At 41.7% G+C, this 27,520-nt stretch overlaps 1 protein-coding gene across 1 annotated transcript in view; it reads left to right on the forward strand.

Annotated features, from left to right (window-relative positions):
* The window catches only part of tbc1d9 (TBC1 domain family, member 9 (with GRAM domain)), a 74,215-nt gene extending 48,413 nt beyond the window's left edge, over window positions 1-25,802 (forward strand). The window contains exons 14-21 of the mRNA XM_038792453.1: window positions 6,859-6,957; window positions 7,095-7,163; window positions 15,335-15,575; window positions 16,426-16,491; window positions 19,105-19,194; window positions 24,081-24,158; window positions 24,346-24,452; window positions 24,550-25,802. Coding sequence (XP_038648381.1) covers window positions 6,859-6,957; window positions 7,095-7,163; window positions 15,335-15,575; window positions 16,426-16,491; window positions 19,105-19,194; window positions 24,081-24,158; window positions 24,346-24,452; window positions 24,550-25,245 — 1,446 coding nt within the window. The 3' untranslated portion in view covers window positions 25,246-25,802. The remainder of the gene's footprint in view (window positions 1-6,858; window positions 6,958-7,094; window positions 7,164-15,334; window positions 15,576-16,425; window positions 16,492-19,104; window positions 19,195-24,080; window positions 24,159-24,345; window positions 24,453-24,549) is intronic.
* The last annotated feature ends 1,718 nt before the right edge of the window (window positions 25,803-27,520 follow it).

The following is a 27,520-nucleotide window of genomic DNA, read 5'->3' on the forward strand; positions in this document are numbered from 1 at the left end:
GGCCTGTCAGCTGCGGGACTTCGACCTATCACGGGCCGGAGAATCGCCGCGGGTGGCCTGCCCGCTGACGCAGCACAATTCCCGCCCCTGCCGAATCTCGGGGGGGTGGAGAATTCGGGACACGGCGGGGGCGGGATTGACGCTGGCCCCGGGCGATTCTCCGACCCCCCCGGGGGGTCGGAGAATTCCGCCCCTGGTTTCCGAGGGCCACCTCCATCTTGATTTAAAGTTATGACCAGTGAGGCCAAGCTGTGTTAAACAGGCTGAGAATTGTAAAGTGGAAGTGTGGTAGTCCAGGTGCACTATAGTGATGTATGAATGGGATTTGGGAAAATTATAATGAACTCATGGAAGATGGCAAGCAAAAGGCTGGCCAGTAAACCAATGGAGTATTAGGTAGCAAAAGCATAGATGAGTTTAATCACAGACAAACCCCGACAGGGGCAGCGGTTTTCAGTGATAGAGGTACAAGTAGGCAGGTTGCCTCTGTGATGGAAAGTATTTGAGCTCAGATTAGAGGTCGTAGAAATAAAATCCTAAAGTTCCAAACAGTGGTTCAGCATGAGTCAATGGCTTGAGAATTAGGAGCAAGGGACTTAATCTGTGACAGGTGCCAAAGATAACTTTTGTATTTCCGATTTTTAATTGGAAGGAATTGTGGCTCCTTCAGGTCTGGATATCGAATGTGCAGTTTGACAATACACCAGCAGTGGGGAGGTTGATTGAAATAAGGTCATCAGTAAAGGGATTCTTATGTGAGAACATGCCCATTTCAGTTTTGTCTAAATAGTGGGTTACACTAAATCATTTCTGTTGACAATATTGTTACGGCGAGGTGACAAGTGGTAGAATTGTTCCCCTCTCTTTCCACCACTCGGTTGACAGCAACAGATATTTTAAAAGAATTTTGAAGTCAATGAGTCTTTAACTGTTAAAGTGCTGTGACTAAAAGATACACACAGACTGATTGTCTGCTAAATTTTAAAAGAAAAAGATTTATATTTATTGTGGTTAACATCGATATTTAAAAATAATAAATGGTTCAACACGCTCAGATGCATGGAAGAGATTTACACTCGCACTTGCACTAAAGTAAGTTACAAAGAGGGATGGTAGGTAAATGTTTTAAGAGTCCCAAATCAAAGTCAATAATATACAGATCCTGTAGATAGGTGACTTGGACAGATTCAGGCTGGGTTCTGTGAGCTTTCCAGATTCTTCCTGAAGAACAATTAAAATATTGATGGATAATTTCTGTCTCCTCTTCTGGAGACAGTTGGCTGAATTTATGTGAAAGACATGCTTGACTTATCAGAAAACAGACAGGACACACTTGCAGAATGGCTGGAGAGAGAAAGGGTCACAAGTCATCACCCACACACGGGGCGGGATTTTCCATGTGGCCCGTCACGTGTTTTGTGACGATGGAGGCAGCCCGCCATTGGCCGTCAATGGTCTTCTGGTCCCTCCGTTGTCAACGGAATTCGCATTGAATGCACCACATTGCTGCCATGAAACCCACAGTGGAAGTATGCCATCGGCGAGGCAATAAAATCCCATCAATGTGAGCGACCGGAAAGTTTTGGCCATGGTCTCTCTGCACACTGACCTGGAAATGCAATTTCTTAAAACACATGAATATAACATGACGTCCATTCGTAACTGGCTAGTTTTCAAATATAGTTACAGCAAGCTAGGGAGCCCTTGTTTCAAATCTGTGTTTGAAGTAATGAGATTACTTGACTGGGGTGTTCCCTTCACAGCCAAGGTCCATTGTCCAAAGTGATCGCGCCAAATGGTTTGGTCCACCCCCCACTCAGTGTACATGTCTGTACACAGGTTATTTCTGAATGTTTTGTCACTGGTTCAGGAGATGGATCATTAACGCCTGTTTAAGTTTCTAAGCAGCTTGGCTCCATTGTGATAGCTTTGCAAATGACAAATAGTTTTGTAGATGTAAAGCCATTTTAGGAACTACTAATTAAGTCACTTAAAAATCAAACCTAGAACATACAGTGCCGAAGGAGGCCATTTGTCCTATCGAGTCTGCACCGACCCACTTAAGCCCTCACTTCCACCCTATCCCCTTAACCCAATAACCCCTCCAAGCTTTTTTGGACACTTAAGGGCAATTTAGCATGGCCAACCCACCTAACCTGCACGTCTTTGGACTGTGGGAGGAAACCAGAACACCTGGAGGAAACGCACGCAGATATGGGGAGAACGTGCAGACCGCACAGACAGTGACCCAGAGGGGAATCGAACCTGGGACCCTGGTGCTGTGAAGCCACAGTGCTAGCTACTGTGCTACCGTGTTGCCCACACGGTATACCCAAACAACATTTCAAACCTTATCCTGTGGCATCAGTCCAATCATAACAGTCATTTTGTAAATATAAAACATGGTTTTCTAACAATCTCATTGTTATGATAACCTACAGAGAAAACTTACATTTGAGAATTGATGTTCTAACTCCCTCACTGGTTTCCTTTACTGAGAAATGTTAGTGAGATGCGCTTGAATTAGTGGAATAATGTAATAACCATATTCACACAGGGACTTTTCACGTTTTTCCATGATTAAAACTACGAGAATGGTCAGAGTTAATTTATTAAACATTTGTATTCATAAAAATCAGTACACATTTAGAATCCGTTTTGGCAGGTCAGTCTCTTTACATGACTTAGTACATGCTTCAGTATGCTGAGATAATAGATACTGCAGTCGATATCTAGCTGCTGCTGAGGGATGAATGACATGCTGTTTTGTGTATGCTTGGAATTCCTGAAGTCTAGACTTTTATTGGAGACTACAGTGATTCGCAATTAAAACATTTTAGACACTCTGAAATTGCAGCCAGTTTCATGGTAGGTAATCATTCTGGTAGTATTTGAATTTAGCAGTATTCCCTTGCGTATATCTGTAATTTCCATTTTCATATGTTAGTTACTACTGGAAGGAAAATGCAATGCACGTCATGTAGTTTTGTTCAACTAAGTTTTGTATGTTGTCATGTATATCTTTATGTAATTTCCCAGATTTCTTCATCTGGGCCTAAAATATTGAATTTTGGCATGCCATTTTATCTTGTCCACTGCTAATATTCTGCATTTTATTTGTATCGTTTGTTCAATGTCCAAGATGTTAAAATAAGCAGATTGCGTTGAAAGTGCATGGTAAAAGAATACTGTGGAAGTATTGGGTAGCATTTTAGGCCCCTTCCAACCCTTAGCAGGTTGGGGTGTTTGGATGAAAACTGGGTGGCATGGTTGGGGCACTATGCCTGTTGACTACCAAGCTCCACTGGGATTTTACTTGCAGCAGGGGAATCAGGTGCCCACCAGCTCCTGGGCCAATTGAGGCCCAGTGTAGCCAATTAATGGACACTTATGGGCCTCCTCCCACCATTTTGGGTATTTTACCAGTGGTGGGAATGCCACATGTGGCTAGGCCGCCCGCTCATGGTACCCTCAGTATTCTGACCTTAAATTTATTAAATTGAAAATCTCTTTGGCTGAAGTCTAGACATGCTCAAAAGTGTGTTGTAAAAATCTATCATCAAAATATTTTTGATAACCTGCAAGGTTTTAATATTGCAGAGCAGCATGTCTTTCAATTTTCAAAATTAAGCTTCCCTAGACCTGACATCAATGCCTCTTCTAATGCTAAGTAACCACTACAGTGGATTTATGTAATCTTGCACCTTTAACATTTAAGATGTAATTTTACATTTTTATTCACCTAATTCAGAAGATTAAATGCTGGAGGTGTATATCAAAATATTGAGATGGGATGATAGTGCCTCCCAGTTATCGACCCATGCAACCTTTTCATCCATTAATTTTTAAAGATTAACAGGCTGTCTGTGTATTGTATTTTCTTGTGCAGTATTTCAGGATATGTCCCCTGTGTATAGAAAACCGCCATAAATGTTAATCCCTTTGTTCAGCATTGCCAATGATGCCTGCAAATGATGTCCAACCAAAAGAAATTAATTCATGGAATGTGAGGATTGCCAGCGAGACCAGCATTTATTGCCCATCCTTAGTTGTCCCTGAGAAGATGATGGTGAGCTGCTTTCTTGGACCGCTGCAGTCCATGTGGTGTAGTGTTTTTAGGGACCGAATTCCCTGTAGTGTTTTTAGGGACCGAGTTCCAGGACTTCAACCATAGCAACATAACCTAGCAATATATTTCCAAATCGGGTGGTGAAAGGCTTGGAAGGTAACTTCCAGGTGCTTATGTTCCCATGTGTCTGCTCCTTTTAGAATCTAGAGGGAGTGAATGTTTGTCGATAGGGTGTCAATCAAGCAGACTGTTTTGTCCTGGATGGTGTCAAGCATCTTGAGTGTTCTTGGAGCTGTACTTATCCAGGCAAGTGGAGAGTATTCCATCACATTCTTGATTTAAAAAAAAAAATCATTCATGGGATGTGGATGTCACTGGCTGGACCAGCATTTGTTGCCCATCCCTAATTGCCCTTGGGCTGAGTGGCTTGCTAAGCCATTTCAGAGAGTATTTAAAGAGTCGACCACATTGCTGTGGATCTGGCGTCACATATAGGCCACACCAGGGAAGAATGGCAGATTTCCTTCCCTAAAGGCCATTGTATGGGATTTTATGACAATCAACAATGGTTTCATGGTCATCATTTAGATGTTGAATTGGAATAAAAATTTGGATCATCATCTGCTGTGGTGGGACCTGAGTCTCTGGATCACTAGTAATTCCTCGACGCACTACCTCCTAATGATGCCGCTACCTTCCCTTGTGTGATTTAGATGGTAGACAGGCTTTGGGGGAATCAGGAGGTGAGCTGGTCTTGTAGCCACAGTATTTATATGGCTAGTCCAATTTAGTTTCAGGACTATGGTAATTCCCAGAATGTTGATAGTGGAGGATTCAGTGATGATAATGCCATTGGTTGCAAGGGGCCATGGTTAGATTATCTCTTGTTAGAGATGGTCATTGCCTGGTACTGATATGACGTGAATGTTATTTGCCACATGTAAGCCCAAGACCGGATATTGTCATGGTCTTGCTGCAGTTGGACATGGACTGCTTCAGCATCTAAGGAGTCGCAAATGATGCTGAACATTGTGCAATCATCAATGAACATTCCAATTCTGACCTTATGCTGGAAGGAAGGTTATTGATCAATCAGGTGAAGATCATTGGGCCCTACATAGCAAAATGGAAGGTTTGTCACTATGCCACCTGTGCTTCCTGAAATGGAAATCTCCACTGTGAAGCATCTCTGGCAATGCACATGCATAATTACAGAAAGAGGAGGATTTAGAATACAAATCGTTGTTGTGATGTCTAATAGGAAGTGATTTTGTTTGTTTGTCCTAGCAGAAAGTTAACTCTAATTTATTATCTTGACTTCTATTTTATTATTACAGCTTTGAGCAGAATGTATTTTATATGTATCTGTAAAATATCTATGCAGGAGTGGAAAATGGTTTAAAAGGGAATTCTAGGAAAACAACCCAAAACATTTCAAATCATTCATTAAGGAGACAGCTTTTCCACTCTGCAGCAATACCCTACTGTATAACCATTTTGTTAGCATTTTGTATTTAATTTCAACTTAACTGCATTATTGACTCAGTTCAAGCAGTTTCCCAGTCTCACACTTGGTGCTATTTCATCAAGCTTTCTAAAATAAAAATACATCATATTGCACCATTCTAGATGTCATCTATCAGGTATAAAAAAAAGGTCCTAGTGGCTGAAGGAACATGTATACAATTTGAAAGTGAAATACATGGAAAGTATGTTTGTGCTGTAGTCTATATTCTTGTGTTGAATCACAAATGTTCAACTTTAGTGTCAACATTTGGAAAATAGCAGAAAATTGTATGAACAATCTTGAATTTACAGCCGTTGCTTTGCTTTGGGCTGTCAGCCCTCATCACACTCACCACTGCAGTGTTCGCTGATCCTCCAATCAAGCACTGGTTCACTCTCTCACTTGCTGCTGATAGACTCACTAGTCCACCTATCGGAAATAAAAGCAGGAAAGCACAGTAATTGGAGGAGCTGCTCCAAGAATAATCTTTGATTGAAACTCACATGTTTGACCATGAATTTGAAAATTAGTGTCTGGGGCTGCAGAGAGGTGCTTTGTGGGCTGCATTTGGCCCTGGCCTTACTTTGGGCAAGCCTTTTCTAATGCATTCATTGACCAAACTTCTGTAACAAATGGAGAGAAAGTGAACCGTGAGCAGAATAAGAATGGTATGCCTTATGTTAATGTGCACAACCTTTATGAAGAGATGACTGATTCAGAAAAATTTTTTTGCTGAAAGGCTTGGAGGCTCAGAGAACATGTGCAATAATATGTCAAAGTTAAAGTCAGAAAATAACTGAAAACTCCCCAAAAGTGGAGAGGTATATTATGCTTTGTTTTCTTGAGTCATGAATTGGTGAAATGAATTTCATGTAGCACAAGGGAAAGAACGAAGTCCAATAACCTCTGATCTCCACCAAAGATCTCAGTGCTTTGCAACATAAAGTCATGAGACTTAATAACGTTCTTTAAAATGCAAGATGTTATACTGTTTTAACCTTTTGTAGACTTAAAGAAATTTACGCAAATTAAGGTTTCTATGCATCAATACAACCTCTTGTGTGTTGCTTCATTTTTTATAGAAATTGTTGTTCCATCACAGTTGGTGAGGTGCTCATAACTGATTGATTCCAAATGAGCCTGTAGCCTGTGCTTCAAAAAGTATAGGAAGTAGATTTAATTTCTCTTTTGGTGAAATGTAGTTTCCATAGACCATTAGAAAGTGTTATTTTAGATTTATTAATAGTCTACAGTATATTCAGTGCATGTTTAATCTTTTCAGAAATTTGGTAGTATCAGAGCAGATGTGATCGAGCAGATGCGCTTTAAGCAGCGACTACGAGTGATCCAGACTCTTGAAGATACCACAAAGCGTAATGTTGTGAGTGCAGTTATGAAAATGTTCGCAATTGTTTAACATTTTTTGAGTTTTTATTTAAACTCCAAATCAAGTACAAAATGTCTTTGCTCTTTATTCTAAATGTATACTTTATTTTAAATTTTCTTTATTATATCTAGGTTCGAGCTATTGTAACAGACACATCATTCACTATAGATGAACTGGAGGAACTATATGTCCTTTTTAAGGTAAATCAGTTTCTGATGTCAGTGGTGCTTTTTTTTGATAAATAAGCTTGTGAACTGCTTTTCCATGAGCTATTATCATTATTCATAATATTCTGTGCAAGGCTAATGTGCAGATACACTCCATCTAGTACCCTTTTACATAAAATGGAAGTGTTTAACAAAAACTACTACTTTAGTATACCTGAGGTAGTGTATACCTGCAAAGGCATAAACACCATTGCCTGAATGATTTCACTTCATTTTTCTTCCTTCAGAGACGAGCCACATAACCGCTGCTGCTTTATTCAGGTCATGAAACTGATCTTATGAAGTTGTTTGTGCAATACTACGATGATTTTTTTAATAACTTGCTTAGTTGTGCAGAATTCCGCCAGAATAAAACCTTTGGCTAGAAATAATGGGACAGTCTTTTGAATAACTGCAGGCATTGTCTTGCAGCTGTGTGGATATTTTGGTACTGTTGCTGGTGCTCAAACTCCGTCTTGCAATGTAAACAGTGTAAATTCTGAGCACCCAGCAGGATCCCTATGTTGCAGAAACTATTATGTTCCAATGTGCAAATATAATCAAGCTGTTTCACTTCCCTTCCTTGTATCAACGTAGCAATTTTACAACTATTCTGTTGATTTTGTGGGTACCATTCACTTCAAATAAAAGTTATCATGGATCCAGTTTTTTTTAATAAATGTTTTTATTCTCCATTTTCACATTTTCCTCCAATATTTAAACCCCACCCACAAACAGTAAATGGTAACAAATCCAAAATCAATCCCCTTAACAATGACAGCGATCCCATCCTCCCACCACCCCAAACAACGGCCCACCTGTCAAGATATGCATCCAATAAAACAAACCCTCCCACGGTGGAAACAAAAAACAAAGGAAGAAAAGAAAAAAGGAGTCCGGGACCGCCCATGGTCACCATAGAGTCCGCTCCCCCCCCCACCCCCAACCCCCGCCCCACACTCAATGCCGTCCAACCTCTGAAAGAGTACTGTATGTGATACCGAAGAGTTGTAAACCCTCCCCCCCCCCCAACTCCTCCCATCCACTGCCTAATGTAAAACTCCTCCCCCTAACCTCGGTTCCTTCCCTCCAACTTTCCACCCAGGCTAGACCACTCGAACCCAGTTCTGCCATGCTCCGATGATTGCAGCCCCTCCCCCCACCTCACTCCCGTTCACTGGCCGGTTTAAACCGGCCAGCGCGGAGGTCCCCGCCCGGGTCCCTTTACCTTTGCCTGGCTCCAGGAAAGCCCAGAAATCCCCTTTTAACACACACACCCCGCATATCTACCTACACCCCAAAGAGCCCTCACTTCGAGTGCAAGCCCCCCCACTTCCCTTGTCCAAGTATATACAACATTGGCTCCTTTAGCCCATACACCCGCATGCAGTGAAACAAAAAAGAAGAAAATACAGTCCTGAGGTTACATCGGCACATGGCCATTTCTCAATATCTCAGTTCTGCCACAGTCCTTCTGCCTTCGCAAACTCCTCCGCTGCTTCTGCTGTTCCAAAATAAAGCCCTTGAGCTTATAAGTCACCCTCAGCTTCGCTGGATATACAATGCTGCTCTGCACCTTGCTAATGTACAGTGCCCTCTTCACCCGGTTGAAAGCAGCCCGCCTCCTCGCCAGCTCCACCGTAAAGTCCTGGTATACACGTATACCAGCTCCAGCCCACTGCACCACTCACTTCTGCTTGGCCCAGGACAGGACCTTCTCCTTCACACTGTACCTACGGAAGCACAGGGTCACTACCCTTGGCGGCTCACTCGCCTTTGGTACAGGCCTCCACGACCGATGAGCCCGATCCAGTTCATATCGGGAGGGATCCTCCCCCTCCCCCTCCCCCAATAGTTTCGCCAGCATAGCGGCAAAATACTCAGTCGGCCTTTCAGCTCCTTCGGGCAGCCCCACAATCCTCAAATTCTGTCGCCTGGATCTGTTTTCCAGGTCCTCTATTTTCCCTCGCAGATCCTTGTTAATCTCCATCACCTTCCATATCTCCTTCCCCATTGAGGTAAGTTGATCACCATGCTGCAACACTGTCTCCTCCACTTCCTTGCGCCCGCACCTCCGCCACTGCACGTCACCGGGGAAATCGCCTCCTCCACCAGCACACTCAAAACCTCCCTCATCTCCTTCCTGATTGCCTCCAAATGTTTTGTAAACTGCCTTTCGAATTCTGCAGCCATCACCTTGGTTATTTCTTCAGCCGAAGGCAATGCGGCCTCCCCTGGTGCTCCAGCCTCCTTTTTCCTAGGTGACTCCATGGTGACCTCTCCACTCCCCGACGGACCCTCGGCTGCCTTTTTAACGGCCGTCTTCTTGCTGATCCTGGACATCCTCTTCTGCTGTGCCTCCTGTGTGGCTTCTACATGCCTTCTGCCTGCTTTTTCTGTGTCCATGGAGCCTGGGAGCGGGCTTAAAGCCCCGAAAATGCCGTTCCCGAACGAGAGCCTTCCATTGCGCGGCTGCCTCCCGCCCGCCATCACCGGAAGTCCCATCATGGATCCAGTTTAAATCATCCTTTCCAATCTCTGGGATCTGAAATTGAATTCAGGTCAGAGAATTTAGAAGTAGAAGCAACTGGTTAAAGATTTCAAATGAACATGACCTGTCTCAGTTTAGTTTCCAATCCACAGCACAGCTCTGCTAGTTCAACATTGACCCTCGTTCCATTCTTCTCTATCTTATTTAATTATATCCAGAGTGCCGCCTGTAATGGTCTACCTTTTCCTTCCTATGCTGTTACATCTGGTGTCCCCTAAGGATCTATTGTTGGCCTCAATCTGGTGTCCCCTAAGGATTTATTGTTGGCCCCAATTTTAATTGCTCCACCATGGTTACCTGCCCAGATCTTTTAAACTCAGAAATTCCCCCTCTACCTCTTTTTCCTCCTTTTAGAATGCTCATTAAGACCGACCTCTTTGACCAAACGTTTTCAACATCCGCCCTTGTATCGCCGTATGTGGCTTGGTGTCAAATTTTGTTTTATAAGTACCCTGTGAAGGGGCTTGGAGCATTTTATAACCTTAAAGGTGCAATCGAAATACAAGCTTCTTGTTGCTGTGCCTATCAAACATGCTCCATTGACAGCACATATAAAATTTTACTGGACTTCCATTTCCATATAATAGGTCCCTATCAACTCCAGAATGTTTATCTTATTTGCCCCTCGTATTCAGTGTTCAACCTTGGCTTGCAGCTATTCACAGACAATATCCTGCCACAGTGGCACATCAACCATTACGCTGCAGCAATTAATCACCCCAATCTATTAGTATCTCTTTAACCCTTGGTGCCAATGCCAACTAGATTTATAAGTATCCTCTTATAAATCCTCTGGAAGAGAGTTAGCCATTTCTACATTGTGTTTTCACTTGAGCATATGTTCTGCACTTCATGACTTTGTGTGGGTACTAGAATTCCTCTGATAGCCCGTCCAAGGATGAGAGGTTTATACCTTTTGTCAAAGGTGTAACCTCTTTTTGAAATGTTTTTTTCAAGCTCTGCCTTCTGCTTTACATAGTTCTTTTCTTCGGTTTCAATTGTACATAATCAAACTTGTGTTATTCTGCTAATTCCTGATCCCAACCATTGCTACCTTGATTGGATGCTGCAGCAGTTATTGGCTGAGTACTATGTGCCAGATTCCCCAATCCCCTCACCCTTACTTGACTCACGTGAGGAAAGGTCTGTTTGTTTGGTGTTAGTGGTGGTTTTTGTTGACGGAGCGGGTCCTTGCTTCAAACTGGAATGCAAATGAGTGGATCCGAATAAGGATTTTGACCCTTTTTTTTATTTTTATAAATTTAGTGTACCCAATTAATTTTTTTCCAATTAAGGGGCAATTTAGCATGGCCAATCCACCTAGCCTGCACATCTTTGCGTTGTGGGGGCGAAACCCACGCAGACACGGGGAGAATGTGCAAACTCCTCACAGACAGTGACCCAGGGCCGGGATTCGAACCCAGGTCCTCAGCGCCGCAGGCAGCAATGCTAACCACTGTGCCACCATGCTGCCCTTATTTTGACCCATTTTTAACACAAAACTGATAAAGTGCTCCAGCAATGGCATCATTTCATGGCTCCAAAACCATGTACTGGCCTGACATGAGTGTCTGTTTCTGTCAGCAATTTAGTGAATGCGGGGTAGTCATCACTCCAGGTATCACTGATATTTCGGTAAATTTTGTATTCTGTTCCTCATAATTAGGGAACTGGACAGGAGTATCCCAGCCAGATCAGGTTGCTGTTAGATTAGAGTCGTTGATTAACTCAGTTGCATTCATTTCATAGTACTTTTACAATTCCTGGTACATTAAATGTTTCTTTTAGTGATGTTCAAATGTTTGTGCCCCCAAGATGCCAATATGCAGTTGTTAATAGGTGAAGAAAAGTAATAATTAAATCACTACCAACTTCCGTAACCCTAACGCTAACCCTAATTAAAATGGTTACTGCTAGTACTTGGAGTAGACCATTCAGTTATCCTTGTATGGAATGTGGTCAGATAGGAATATTTTCCTGATGTCTCTATTGACTAGAAGATGATGTGAAATACGTTGTCCTCCTGGGCAGCCATACATTGAGGAAACATTTTTGAGCAATTTCACTTGAGATTGTTCCTTAACTACCAGCATATACAAATAAAAATGCTTTCAATTATGATCCCAATTGGTGTTATAATTGGACGGGAAGATCCCAGAATGTAACTCTGGTTCAAAATACATTTACTTTTTTTCTATAAAACATGGAGGATTAGAGTCGTCACAGGACCTAATTAGTTTTAACAACACAAATTTTTTTTTAAATTGGATTATGATGCAGTAGTCCTTCTTTACTTCCATGAGCTTAACAATTACACACAGATTTTAAGATCAATATGGACTACAGACGACATCTTAATGCTACAATGGTCTCAACACACAAGTTCTTTTTATTTTTTTTTTGTTTTTAATAAATTTAAAGTACCCAACTCTTCTTTTTTTTTCCCAATTAAGGGGAAATTTAGCGTGGCCAATCCACCTACCCTGCACATCTTTGAGTTGTGGGGGTTAGACCCACGCAAACACAGGGAGAATGTGCAAACACGGTAGACTGGATCGAACCAGTGTCCTCAGTGCTGTGAGGCAGCAGTGCTAACCACTGTACCACCTTGCCGCCACGTCAAAAATTCTTTTTTAAGCAGACAAGATGACACACATCTCTCTGAACCCACGTGAATGTCTGTGGATTTCTCCTCAAAATCCTCGCAGGTGATTCTTATACAGCGAGCCACCTGTCTCATTGAACTGCGGCCTCCACACGCTTTCAAAAGTCACACCTTTAAATATTCTTTTAAATTATGCTTTTCCTGTGCAGTTTCCATCAAGGTTTTGCTTTCAGGTTTTACACCTCTCCCTTCAGGTTTCCTTTGTCATAAAGGCTTTTACACAAACTTTGAGGTCCAGCCCCTGATTCCACAATTATTTCAAATAATGTCTCCAAAACTATAGGGCGAGATTCTCCGCAAATGCGGAGAATCCTAAAGGCTGCCGTGGGACAGGCCGTGACCCACGGCAGCCTTCACGCCCACTTCTGGGGCCGATTCTCCCCACCCCCGGTCGTCAAGGCCGCACGTCAAGCGTCACGCCGGCTGACGCGGTCGATGATGTCGGCCACGCATGCGCAGGTTGGACAAGGCTAACCCGCGCATGCGCAGTTGGCGTCTTTTCCCTCAGCCGCCCCGCAAGACGTGGCGGCTTGATCTTGCGGGGCGGCGGAGGGAAAAGAGTGCGTCCGTTACGGACGCAAGGCCCGCGATCGGTGGGCACCAATCGTGGGCCTATGCCCCCCTTGGCACGGCCGTGGTACTGCCGTGCTAATCGGGCCCCCAGATGCCCCAAACGGGCATCTGGCGCCCGTTTCACAACGGCAGTGAGCAGGTGTGTTTGCTGCCATGTTGAAAAGGGCATGAAGGCTCGGCCCATCGGCCTCGGAGAATTGCCGCTCGCCGTAAAAAAACGGCGAGCGGCGATTCGTGGGGGTGGGGGGGGAGAATAGTGTGAAAATTGTCGGGAGGCCCTCTCGCTATTCTCCCACCCGGCGTGGGGGGCGGAGTAATTTCTCTCAAACTTTGGCACTCCTATAGATATCTTTCTAGCCTCACACGATCCAATGCCTTTTCAACTCTGTGACTTTACTGAACAGTATCTGTTCTGATTCATAGTTTCTTCTGTTCCATTAACTCCAGAATTCTTATAAACTTCTCATATATTTTGGCATCTGTTTTCTTAACCATTACTCTATAGCATGACTTTTCCTCTAGCACGGCTAAGTGAGATGTTCCCTCTTTAGCCTTCTCAAACCAACTGTTTCTGGCTAAACTATGCGAGCTGCCATCTCTCACTACCTAACTCAATCAAATTAGCTAAACTAAAACTTAAAAGCTTCTCCTTACAAGACTTCTGTTGCTAAGCAACCACTGCTTATTTACTCTTCGCACCATAGGTAGGTGCTTGATGGCCGGCGTGGACATGATGGACCAAAAGGCCTCTTTCCACGCTATAAAATCTCTTATGACTCCATGGTGGAGCAATTACAATCAGGAATGCTCAAGTGGCCAGGGTTAGATAATACAGAAATCTTGGCTTGCAGAGATAAGGAAGGGTGAGTCACGTGCGGTTTGAATATGAGCATGAGATTTATAATTGAGATATTGCTTAACCAGGAACCCCGTGAGCAAGACCGGGGGAAAGGATGACATAGGACTTGGTGTAAAGCAAAGGCAGTAGAGTCTTGGAGAACGGAAGCAATAATATAAAAGCAAAATATTGCAGATGCTGGAAATTTGAAATGAAAACGAAATGTTGGAAAAACCACCAGGTCTTGCAGCATCTTTGGAGAGAGAAACCGAGTTAATGTTTCAAGTCCATATGACTCCTCTTCAGAGCTCTTGGAGAATTGAACCTTACAAGTGCAGTTCCACTCCATCACATGACAGTGCAGGGATGTGGAAGGGGTTTGATGCGACCATCCATGTCAAAGGCTGCAGTCTGGCCAAAAAAGATGAAGAGAGAGTTTATTCCTTTGTCACAGTGTCATGGGATGTCATTTATGACGTTGATAAGAGCTCTTCTGGTAGTATAACAGGGAATCCTGATTGGACAGATTGAAACGTTTCAGTTCCAAAAAAGATGGGCACAAATTGAGGGGCACAGTCACACAGTGGTTAGCATTGCTGCCTCTCAGCACCAGGGATCCAGGTTCAATTCCGGCTTCAGGTGACCATCTGTGTGGAGTTTGTACGTTCTCCCCGTGTCTGGGTGGGTTTCCTCCGGGTGCTCCGGTTTCCTCCCAGAGTCCAAAGATGTGCAGGTTAGGTGGATTGTCCATGCTAAATTGCCCTTTAATGTTCAGGGATGTGCAGGTTAGGTTATGGGATTGCGGGGGTAGGGCAAGTTGGATACTCAATCGAAGGATCAGTGCAGACTCGATGGGCCGAATGACCTCCTGCACCGTAGGGATTCTATGAATTTGAGATGCAGCATTTCAGGTCGTACAGTTTGGAGAAGAAATAGGTTGGAGGTGGGTTGCTAGATTGTTTGAGGACCAGGATGATGATGGCAGACTTTAAAAATATATGAGATAGAAGCAGATGTAGGCCATTCAGTCTCTCGCGCCCGCTCCACCGTTCGATAAGATCATGGCTGTATTTACCATCGCCACTTCTCTAATGTCTGAACAGTAAACTCTGAAATTTGCAGTTCGGCATCTTTCTTAAAATTAACCACAGATCTTTTCACAAATATAACCTATGCAACCTCTCAAATTTAAAATAAAAACAGACAATGCTGGAAAAATGAGATAGATCTGGCAGCATCTGTGGGGAGAGAAAAGGAGTTGACATTTCAGCTTAATAACATTTCATCACTTCTGACAAAGGATCACTGACCTGAAATTTTAGCTCTGCTTCTCTCGCTGCCAAATCAGCTGTACGTTTCCAGCCTTTTGTGTGACACTTGCTCTTGTGTTCACCACAAAAACTTTCCTTTTGAAACATATTCTTTGGAGTTATTTTGAATAATTTTCATAATGCAATGTAAATACTGTTTCATTTTCTTTTATATTCACCACTTGAAAATTGTTAATGTGCTAACCTTTTTCATTTTGTCGTACTTAGGCTGAACATCTCACCAGTTGTTACTGGGGCGGGAACAGTAATGCTACAGAGCGCCATGACCCTAGTCTGCCTTATCTTGAACAGTATCGTATTGACTTTGAACAATTCAAAGGATTGTTTGCACTACTATTTCCCTGGTCATGTGGTGCACATTCAGATATATTAGCTGCACGCTTATTCCGACTATTAGATGAGAATGGAGATGCTTTAATAAACTTCAAAGAATTTATTACAGGATTAAGTAAGTTAAAATTAATTATTTTCCATTCACAATTTGTATAAAGCTTTTCTTTGGTCTATTGTGTTGAATCTTTAATAGGCAAATGGGAAAGATTGATATAGTACCTACTAGTTGAACACTCAACTTATTAGATCAAACAATTCAAAAACGAAATGCGAAGAATACAGAGGACCCTGTTATATTTTCACATTAACAATTTAAATAAAAAATCAAATCAATAAATGAAACTATACCTATGATTGATCATTGTTTGTTATGCCAACATCCTACAGTGTACAATGTAGTTGAACATCACCTTGAGGGAGGTCAGCCCCCATGAGCTTGTTGCTGAGGAATGGCTATGGACATTGTCATGGTGAACATATCTGATAATTATCAATCTTGTTTACTTGCACTCCTGTTGGCATAGAACTGGGAATAGCATATCGCCAATTTAAATGCGCTAAAGCTTTTTTTTAATGCACACAAACCACTTAATTACGATTTTTATATCTTGTTCTGCCAAATAGACGTATCCTACGTTCGCAAGGTCAATTATTATACCTGCTGTTACTCTTGTGCTTGATTCAAAGTGATTTCTTCCAATGATTTATGAAAATTAACCTATGTTCTTGGTAAAACATTACATGGATAGTACTAATTGTACATCTATCATGTTTTTATTTAACTAGTGTTTTATTGCAGACCCGTGTTTCTTAATTTTATTGTAATTGTTATGACTACAAAAAGGCCTCAAATCAAAATGGGTAAAATCCAAAAACTGAGCTGGACAGTGATTATAGTGTGTATTTTTCCAAGGTATATAATCTTTTCAGAGCTTTTGAGCAGATTCTGTAATTTGTTTTCATAGGTACAATGTGCCACGCCGATCTTATAGAAAAATTGAAACTGCTGTATAAAATACATGTATTTCCTGGTAAGGTCCCACATTTCATATTTTGCAATCATGTTTCATTGAGGTGGTTACTCGAACACAGTTTTTGATTAGAAAGCAATCATTTTCTTAACAACATATTCATATTACAATAATTTTTCCTCGGTGAGGTAAATAAAGTTGTTCTAAAATCTTTCTTGTTTTACTGCTGTGTCCATAAAATGCTAATCTGTAAAGAAGTTATTACTGACTGGTCTTTTACCTGATGTCACCTGAATTTGCGGTTTCAGCATAGAAAGTCTGCACAGAGAAGGAAAAAACTAACCATCAAATTAGGATGCAACAATGAGGAAGAAAATTTCAAATTACAGTAACAAAAACCTTCAATTTGCATGATGGGCTTGTGTATATTCATATTTTGGCCATTTTATATTTCACCTCCTATTTTCCATTATCACTGAATTCACTTTCACTTTGAATCAGAATTTCGGGCTTGAAAGTTACAGTGCAAAATGATAACTCAACCTTTTCTATGGCTGCTGATGCCCCTCACCTGGTGCCACATGAAATAAGTGTAAATAAAGGTGCCTCTGCAATTGCAAAGCATCATTCCATAGGTCAGCACTACAACATGCTTAAAGTAAGTTGTTTCTACTGATCCTTATTGTCTGTGCATGTGCAATAAGTGTACTGCATAGCACAGGCATCCTTATAGCACATGAGACAATTTGATATCAACTTAACCCAGGTTCCTGCATTAATTTATAGGTGGGTTTCTTAGGCACGAAGAAATGCTGGGAGCATCTCAACCAGCAGAGTCGTATGCAGTGCCAACTGTTGATCATCCCGACATGGCTTATTTTGCACAATGCCATGTAGCACATAACATGGTGCTATTTGGGTACTTCTCAAACTGTCAAGTAAAAAGGCTAGCTAGGCATTGATATGTCATAGTCATTACATCAGGATTCTACTGGCATGGCTTCCTATGAGAAGAGGGTTCCCTACCATGCCTGCCAAAGTGAGCTATGTTTGCTCACTTGCAGGTACAGTGTATGGTTACCAGGAGGAAAACACTTACTTGCTTGGCATGCCTCCTATTCCCCTCAATAGATCAGCATGACCAACTCTCCTTCCAATCGCTAATCCCGATAAATAATATTTTATAGAAAAATTACATTTGCATAAAGCGCGTGGAAGCAGAAATGCCATCAATAAATTGGAAAGAAATTAAACAAAATTATTTACATGAAAAATATGCAGATCCATCTGCGACAAGACAATTTGAGGCCTTCTTCCTGATAGATTTCTATGGACATGTTGGGAACTTGGTGAGAGCCAGAAAGTGGTTTAGCATTCAACGTGCCCCATTGTAAATACGAAAGAAAGCTCCTTTCGAGGGGGCACGGTGGCACAGTAGTTAGCACTGCTGTCTCACAGCACCAAGAACCCTAGTCCAATTCCGACCCTGGGTGACTGTCTGAAGTCTCCACTTTCCCCCTGTGTCTGCATGGGCTTCCTCCGGGTGCTCCGATTTCCTTCCGAAGTCCGAAGATGTACAGGTTAGGTGGATTGGACATACTAAATTGCCCCTTAGATTTAAAAGGTTAGGTGGCGTTACTGGGTTACAGGGATAGAGTGAGAGTGCGGGCCTAGGTAGGGTGCTCTTTCAGGGGGTCGGTGCAAACTTGATGGGCCAAATGGTCTCCTGCACTGTGGGGATTCTATAGTTCTATGATTCCTGCATGCAATAAATAGGGAAGCTTTTGGTGTCTCTGCACAATAAATTTGGCTGCTGTAATCCGTATGGAATGAGACTAAATTCCACCCTGTTTTCCCAGTCATTATAACCCCATTTTCTAACACAAGTAGCTCTTTTGAGGTTTTCTTTTACACAACCTAAATATTTCAAGACAGGAGATTTCAATTCAGTTAAACCAGCGTTCTTCAGACTTTTTTTCTGGGGACCCATTTTTGCCAACCTTTGCAACCCATGCTGGCGGACCTGCGCGACCCACCATTTTCTCTTACCTTGTTTAGTGCTGACAAAAATGGAGGAAATGGTTTTGGGTCCCTTCCGGTGTCGGAAAGTATGGAGTCTCCATCTGTCCAAAGTTCTGCATATTTTCCGGTAAAATTTTATCAAACAAAACCCCCCCCACCGAACTTGTAACAATAAAATAAATGAAAAAAATTTAAATTAAATTAATAAAATAAATTAATTAACCCCCCCTTAACTTGTAAAACAAAAAGCTGCGATCGTTTGAAAAAAAAGGCGGCTGCAATGCGTGCCGGATTATATGCGCGCCGATAATCCGGCACGCATGCGCAGTGTGGCCGCATTTTTTTTTTACATGTTTGCGGCCATTTTGAAGGCCGCTTGCAGCCGGCATTTCTAACAGCCGGCTGTTGCGCGCAGATTTGCACGATCGGGAGCACCGCGACGGATGGCTCCGCGACCCTCCCGACACCTGCCTGCGATCCACCCCGCGGGGTTGTGCCCCCGAGTTTGACAATGCCTGAGTTAAACCATGAATCAAGACTATCAGTATTCTACCTGTTGAAAAGGGAACTTTTAGGTATGAAAGATTCCTTTAAAAAAATTTTTGAGAATAATTGCAAATAATTATTCTGTTTATTCGTTTATGTTCTTAGAACAATTTTTCAATGAACAAGAAGACCCTGATTCTGCATTTGAAGCAACACAATACTTTTTTGAAGATATAACACCTGAAACTGTACATGGTAAGTTTTGTGCTTATTTTGTTCATTTTTAATTAAATATTTCTAAGATTTATAAATCAAGATGAGAGATTACATATTAAGATCCACATAACAACTGTTATGGATATTAGATGAATGGCTAAAGACAATGTGCAAGAATCAACGGGAATAATGCATTAGTCACAGTTGTTTGGGGATATTTTTAAGCCTATAAAACTGAGAAACTGAAGTAGTTACTGATCTAACCAAACCCTATTTTCTAATACCGGGTACAAATTTAATCCCATTTCTGTTGAGCACAATTATGAAGTTAACCAAGTAAACTAAAAGTAAAAGCAAATTATAGCCATCACATGCAAAAAGACAGACGGTAATGTTTTGGGTGTGGAACCCTTTTTCAACTGCACCCTAATGTACTTCAAGTTTGTGTAGATTTACAGTAACTAGAGTTTGTAGTCTTAGACATGTGCCACTTTAGCAGCAAAATAATACTTTTTTATAATGTTTGATTCTCCTATGATTACAAAACAGCATGCCACCCAATTGTCATTAGCAATACCATTATCCATAGAAACATACATATATAGAAAATAGAAGCAATAGGCGGCCATTGAGCCCTTTGAATCTTCTCTGCCATTCATTATGATCATGGCTGATCATCAAATGAAATACCATGATCTTGTTTTCTCTTGATCCGTTTAGCCCCAAGAGCGATACCTAACTTCTTATTGAAATTACACATTTTGGCCTCGCCTACTTTTTGTGATAGTGAATTCCACAGATTCACCGCCCCATGAGTGAAGAAATTTCTCCTCACTCAGTCCTAAAAGGTTTACCCCTTATCCTCAAACTATGACCCCCTAGTTCTGGATTCCCTGACCATCAGGAACATTCTTCCTGAATCTACCCTGTCTAATTCTGTTAGAATTTTCTAAGTTTCTATGAGAACTCCTCTCACTCTTCTAAACTCCAATGAATATAATCCTAACCGATTGGTCTCTCCTCATGTGACAGTCCCTCCATCCCAGGAATCAGCCTGGTAAACCTTTGCTGCACTCTCTCCATAGCAAGAACATCCTTCCTCAGAGAAGGGCACCAAAACTGCACACCATACTCCAGGTGTGGCCTTACCAATGCCCTATACAATTGCAGTGAAACATCCCTATCCCTATACTCAAATCCTCTTGGCTATAAAGGCCAATATACCATTTACCTTCTCTGCTGCCTGCTGTACCTGCATGCTTGCTATCAGTGACTGATGCACAAAGACACCAAGGTCGCACTGAGTATCGGCCTTCCTCAATTTACACACATTCAAATAATAATCTGTCGTCTTATTTTTGCTACCGAAGTGGATAACCTCACATTTATCCACATTATACTGCATCTGCCATCCAAAAACCCACTCATTCAGCCTGTCCAAATCCGGCTGAAGCATCTCTGCGTCCCTCTCACAGCCTCACCCTCCCACCCAACTTTGTATCATCTGCAAATTTGGAGATAATACATTTAGCTCCTTCGTCTAAATCATTAATATATAATGTGTACAGTTTGGGTCCTTGCACAGATCCCTGTGGTATCCCATTATTCACTGCCTGCCAATTCCCGTACCAGCCTCCCCGGACAGGCGCCGGAATGTGGCGACTAGGGGCTTTTCACAGTAACTTCATTGAAGCCTACTCGTGACAATAAGCGATTTTCATTTCATTTCATTGTAAAAAGACCCAGTTATTGCAACCTTTTGCTTCCTGTCTGCTAACCGACTTTCTAGCCATCTCAAGATACTACCCTGCAATTCCATGCACTTTAACTTTACAGAGTAATTTGCTATGTGAGATCTTGTTGATAGCCTTCTGAAAGTCTAAATAAACCACATTCACCGGTTCTCCCTGGTCAACTCTACTCAAGGTCTATTGCTTTTTCTTGCTAATTTGTATGCATCTTCTTTGATTCCAGAAAACCATCCCGTAGGAAAACCATTCTTCCTCTATTAAATTAATTTGACTCGCCAATCTATATGCAGATTATAGTTGGGTGCAAGGTGATTTTCTGGGGCACAGCAGAGAAGTAATTTTTCTCATCACCTATTGGAGCATAAAAGTAGAGAAGTGTTGCTGCAGTTGTATAGGGTGTTGGGTGAGACCACATCTGGAGTATTATGTCCAGTTTTGGTCTACTTATTTGAGGAAGAATGTGGTGGCATTGGAGGCAGTTCAGAGGAGGTTCACCAGATTGATTCCGGGGAAGAAAGGGTTGACGTACAAGGAGAGATAAATTAATTTGGGTTTATACTCGCTGGAGTTCAGAAAAATTAGACGAGATCTGATCGAGATATATAAAATACTAAATGGGATTGATAAAGTAAACGTAAACCAAATGTCCCCCCTCATGGGGAAATTTAGATTGGGAGGTCATGGATGTAGGTCGAAAGGCAGTAGATTTCCAACTGAGATGAGGAGAAACTACCTCTCGCAGAGGGTGGTGAATTTGTGGAACTCGCTTCCCCATAGTGCGGTGGAATCTGAGCCATTAAATGGTTTCAAGAAAGATAAAATAAAATATTTTTGATTTTAAAGCTTTAAAATAATATGGGCAACATAGAACAGTACAGCACAGAACAGGCCCTTCGGCCCTCAATGTTGTGCCGAGCCATGATCGCCCTACTCAAACCCACGTATCCACCCTATACCCGTAACCCAACAACCCCCCCCTTAACCTTACTTTTATTAGGATACTACGGGCAATTTAGCATGGCCAATCCACCTAACCCGCACATCTTTGGACTGGGAGGAAACCGGAGCACCCGGAGGAAACCCACGCACACAGGGGGAGGACGTGCAGACTCCACACAGACAGTGACCCAGCCGGGAATCGAACCTGGGACCCTGGAGCTGTGAAGCATTTATGCTAACCACCATGCTACCCTGCTGCCCCAACATGTGGGGAGGTGGATTTGAGACCAGGAAGAGATCAGCTTTGATCTGATTGAATGACTGAGCAGGCTCAAAGAGTTGAACTGCCTACTTCTGCTCCTAATTCCTATGTTTCTACTGACACGGAAACAACTCTGGTCTTGTGCAAAGTGCTGTCAATGCTGGAAATCTGAAATAAAACAAAAAATATTGGAAATACTCAGATCTAGCAACATCTACGAAGTGAGAAATAAATGAAGTTGACACTTCAGTCTAATAAAGGGTTGCCAACCTGAAATGTTGATTCTGTTTCCCTCTTCACAGATACTGGCAGACCTGAGCATTTCCAGCCTCTTCAGTTTTTATTAACACTGGACGTATGTTTTGAATGGAATATGTTGTTTTCTGTCAAGCGTTTACAAAGTTTGTAATTGATTTTGGAACCTGTTGCCAAAGCATTAATCAAGCTGATAGATTGGAATAGCAGTATGCAGGATTTCTTTTTAATATCACATGAGAGTTTTCAGTAAAGCTCCACCCACCTTCATTAACTCCATATTTCTTGATTCACTTCGCATTCAAAGTTCTTGCGATTTCTGTCATGAATTTACTCATCAAATGAGCATCCTTGCTGTCTGAGGAAGAGAATTTCAAGATTTGAGTGAAGAAAGTTCTCATCTCCGTTCTAAATGAGTGTCTTATTCTGAGACTCTGACCTCTATCCTGGACTCCCCATCCAATGAAAACTTCGACCCAGCATCTACTACGTTCCATTGGGATACGCTCCAGTTAAACTGGGCTGGGACCAGTGTTCTAGCAAATCTTTCAAACTTGTAACAATAAAGATTATTATTAAGAGGCTCCTAATAATAATAATCTTTATTAGTGTCACAAGTAGGCTTCCATTAACACTGCAATGAAGTTACTGTGAAAATCCCCTAGTTGCCACACTCCGGCGCCTGTTTGGGGACACCGAGGGAGAATTCAGAACGTCCTATTCACTTAACAAGCACGTCTTGCGGGACTTGTGGGAGGAAATTGGAACACCTGGAGAAAATCCACGCAGACATGGGCGCTTGTGCAGACTCCGCACAGACAGTGACCCAAGCCAGGAATCGAACGCAGATCCCTGGTGCTGTGAAGCCACAGTGCTAACCACTGTGTTATCCTGCTGCCCATATTACCAAGAAGAGTAGCAAGTCTGAGGATTGGGAGAGTTTTAGAGATGAGCAATGGATGACTAAAAACTGAGAAGATAGGGTAGGGGAGTAAAGTAGCCTAAAATACAAAAACAGGATGTGAAAGCTTCTATTAGAATGTAAAAAGGAAGAGCATAATGAAGATAAATATGAGTTCCTTACACACTGACTCAGGAGTTATAATGGAGAATAAGGCAATGGCAGAGATGATAAATATTTTTAGTCTGTCTTTACAGTCGAAGATACAAGGGGAACCAAAAATGTAACGGGAATTAAGAATTTGAAGTTATTAATCTTAGCTCATAAAATGTACTGGAGAAAATAATGTAATTGAAAACTGACATTCCATTGACTTGATGACTTGTATCCTAAGGTTCTAAAAGAGATGGCTCCAGAGATCGTGGATGCACAAGTTGTGATCATCCAAAATTCTCAATGAAATGTTCTCAGTGAGAACAGTCCCAATGGATTGGAAGGTAGCAAATGTAACCCTACTATTCAAGAAAGCAGGGAGAGAGGAGGCAGGATACCAGAGGCCATTTGGCACGTAACATCAATCAGCAGGAAAATGCTTAAATCCATTAAAGGGTGTGGTAACAGGGCACAGAAAATTGTAATATGATTAAGCAGGGTCAGCCTGGTGTTATGAAAGGCAAATCGCGTTTAACAAGTCTGAGTTTGTATTTGAGAATGTAACTCTCAAGAGTGAATGGGAAGTAAATTTGGATTTTCAAAAGCTAAGTAGCAGTTTGACCATATCTGATTAACTGAATTGGTAACAATTACTTATTCTTAGTTGTTACAGATGTCGACTCAAGGGCAAAACATGAAACAGAAGATGGCTTTGTCACTGTAAACCTGCGGAATGAAAAAGGTCGACAGATTATATAACAATACTTCATAAGTTGATTTTAAATAGTTGAAATAATATTGAGTAATTAATATACTTATCATTAGCACAAGGATATTGATTTTAATTGCTAAGTTATTGTCGTGAACATTTTTTAAAATCATATTTTCTAGCCATATGTTTTGTTGACTTTGGATTTGACTTGTTGCAGTTGAGAAGCGACCAAACCCACATGATTATCGACATTATATCAGGATGTGGGCACAAGAAAGGGAGCCTAAGTTAGAGAGTATAAAAGATCTGCCCAAACTGAATCAAGTAGGTATCAGTCCTTTGATATCAAAACTAGTAACTACATGTCAATATTTTCCAAATTACTGATGAAAAATGCATCTTTATTCCAAATCCTTTGCAGGAACAATTTATTGAACTGTGCAGAACCCTGTACAACATGTTCAGTGAAGATGCAAATGAGCAAGAATTGTACCATTCCACTGCAGCTGTAACCAGTTTACTTTTGGAAATTGGTGAAGTAGGAAAACAATTCATCAGTCAGGCAGTACAGGAACCAGGTGGAAGTCATGACCATAATATCAGTGTGCATCCAAAAAAGGAGAACCAACCATTGCATTACGGACAGGGGGATTCTTTCTGTTCGATCCCCAATGGAATGGATGATGAGAAACTAGCTTCCAGTGAGCTACAAGATATTAAACTGGATGACAGTTTGCCAAAAGACAATGCGGTGTCTTCAGCAATGTTGATTTCAGATGATGAAACTAAAGATGATACTTCAATGTCCTCGTACTCTGTTCTTAGCGCTGGCTCTAATGACGATGATAAGCTGCAGTGTGAGGACATCACAGAAGACACAGTGCTTGTGCGTAACAACAATGAGACCCCTCTTCCCAGGAGTAGCAGCACTGACAAAGATTGGGCTATCACTTTTGAGCAGTTTTTAGCCTCCTTTCTAACTGAGAATGCTTTGGTGAGATACTTTGAGAAAACTGGGGTAGTGATGCCCAGGATTACAAATGCCAAGAATATTAGAATGATGGGAAAGCCAATCACCTCAGCAAATGACTATGAGATCTGTACAATCTCAGGATGAGGAAGTTGCTGCAGTTTCGTCGACAGATTACATGAAGTAATCTCCTATAAACCTACCATATAGACAAATATAACGTTTAGTCAACTGAGTGTACAGTAGTTTCAGAAGAATTGTCCAATGTACTGTATCTTCTTGTATTGTAAATTATAATTAATATTTAGGTGAATTACCCCCTCCTCGCCCCATGTTTCATTGTATATTATTGAACTTCAGATTTAATTTAAAACATACTCTCTAGAAAAGTGGAGCATCTGCACTTTGATTCCATGCTGCTTTATAAACCAGTTCAATTATGTTTGTTTATTAATCGTTTGTAACTAGTAATTCCTTGTAACTTTATATGTTAACCAGTGTATCTTTGTTACTGAAACCATTCCTGGAAATTTCATTTTTATACTAGAGACAGTACAAATGCAACTTCTAAAATCTTTGTTTTCAAACCGAAGTTGCTGTTTTAAATTGGATATTTTCCCTTTTTTTTGAAAGAATTCGTGGGAATATTGGCTTCAAAATGAAAGGAACGATGTACAGAAAAATTAAAATGCCCGTTAAAAGTACTGTGTTAGGGCTGGTTAATTTGTTGATGCTTTGTTTTCATCAGATGCCTAAAAGCAATTGGGTTTTAATTGTAAAGAGCATATTAGTTTAACTCTTCATTTTAAATTTGCATTTTCTTTCAATAGAGTGGATGATTGTACGCCACATAGCAATGGTTTCATCTCTCCACCTGTAATTCTTTGTCTGTAAACCAAGAAACAAGTTACAAACAAAGAATTTGAGATGGAATATGGAAACTATCAATACTTCCTGGAACAAAGAGGGGGAAACCACAAGTTTGCTCTGGAACAAAGGGGGAAATCACTGGTCAGAGAGAGGGGCAGTCCATAAATGTGGAACATATAGGCCGAGAGAGAATTACACACAATGGGACAAACTACATACAATCATCCACTCTATTGAAATTAAGTGTCTATATTTTTGGAGCAATTCAGTGAGCACTGTGGTCCATCTGATGACGCAGGGATACAAAAATAGGAGTAGGCCATTAAGCCTCAAGTCCGCTCCACTATTTAATTTAGATCATGGCTGATGATCTTCCTCAATACCATTTTTCAGCACTATCCCCATTTCCCTTGATATCTTTACTATCTAGAAATCTATCAATCTCTGTCTTGAGCATAGTTGAGGACTGAGCCTACAGAGCCCTCTGGGGTAGAGAATTCCAAAAATTCACTACCCACTTGAGTGAAGAAATTCTTCATCTCCGTTGTACATGGCCTACCTTTTTTCTGATACTGACTCCCCTGGTTCCAGGGACCATCCTTCCCGCATCTATCGTATTGAGCCCTGTAAGAATTTTGTATGTTTCAGTGAGATTACTGCTCATTCTTCTAAACTCTAGAGAAGCAGGCCCAGTCTGCACAATCTTTCCTCATAGGACAATCCCGCTATCCCAGAAATCAGTCTGGTGAACTTTCAGAGCACTTGAGGGTGGTACAGTGGTTAGCACTGCTGCCACACAGCGCTAGGGACATGGGTTCAATTCCAGTCTCGGGTGACTGTGAAGTTTGTACGTTCTCCCCGTGTCTCCATGGTTTTCCTCTGGGTGCTCCGGCTTCCTCCCATAGTCCAAAGATGTGCAGGATAGGTGGATTGGTCATGTTAAATTGTCCCTAATGTCCAGGGATGTGCAGGTTAGGTTATGGGATTATAGGGCAGGGTAGTCGCATGTAAATGGACAGAGTGTTCATTCAAAGGGTCGGTGCAGACTTGATGGGTTGAATGGCCACCTTCTGCACTGTAGGGATTCTATGATCACTTTCTGACAAATATATCCTTCCTTGGGTAAGAAGACCAAAACTGAATGCTATACTCCAGGTTCAGTCTCATCAAGGCTTTGTACAATTGCAGCAAGTCATCTTTCCCCTGTACTCAGATTCTGTTGCAATAAAGGCCAACATACCAATCGGCTTCCTAATTCCATCTGCACCTGCCTGTTAATTTTGAGTGACACGTGAACAATGACACCCAGGTCCCTTTGGACATCAACACCTCTAACCATTTAAAAAAATACTCTGAATTTCTGTTTTTCGTACCAACTGGAAGGCTTCAAGATTTTCACATAATGTTCCATCTGCCATGTTCTTGCCTACTCCCTTAATCTGTCTAAATTCCCGCAGTCATTGCATTCTCCTCAACTTGCATTCCCACCTAGTTTTGTATCATCAGGAACATTTGAATTAATACAATTGACCCAGAACCTGGGACCCTGGTG

Source organism: Scyliorhinus canicula, chromosome 3 (assembly GCF_902713615.1).
Source record: "Scyliorhinus canicula chromosome 3, sScyCan1.1, whole genome shotgun sequence".
Taxonomy (NCBI): domain Eukaryota; kingdom Metazoa; phylum Chordata; class Chondrichthyes; order Carcharhiniformes; family Scyliorhinidae; genus Scyliorhinus; species Scyliorhinus canicula.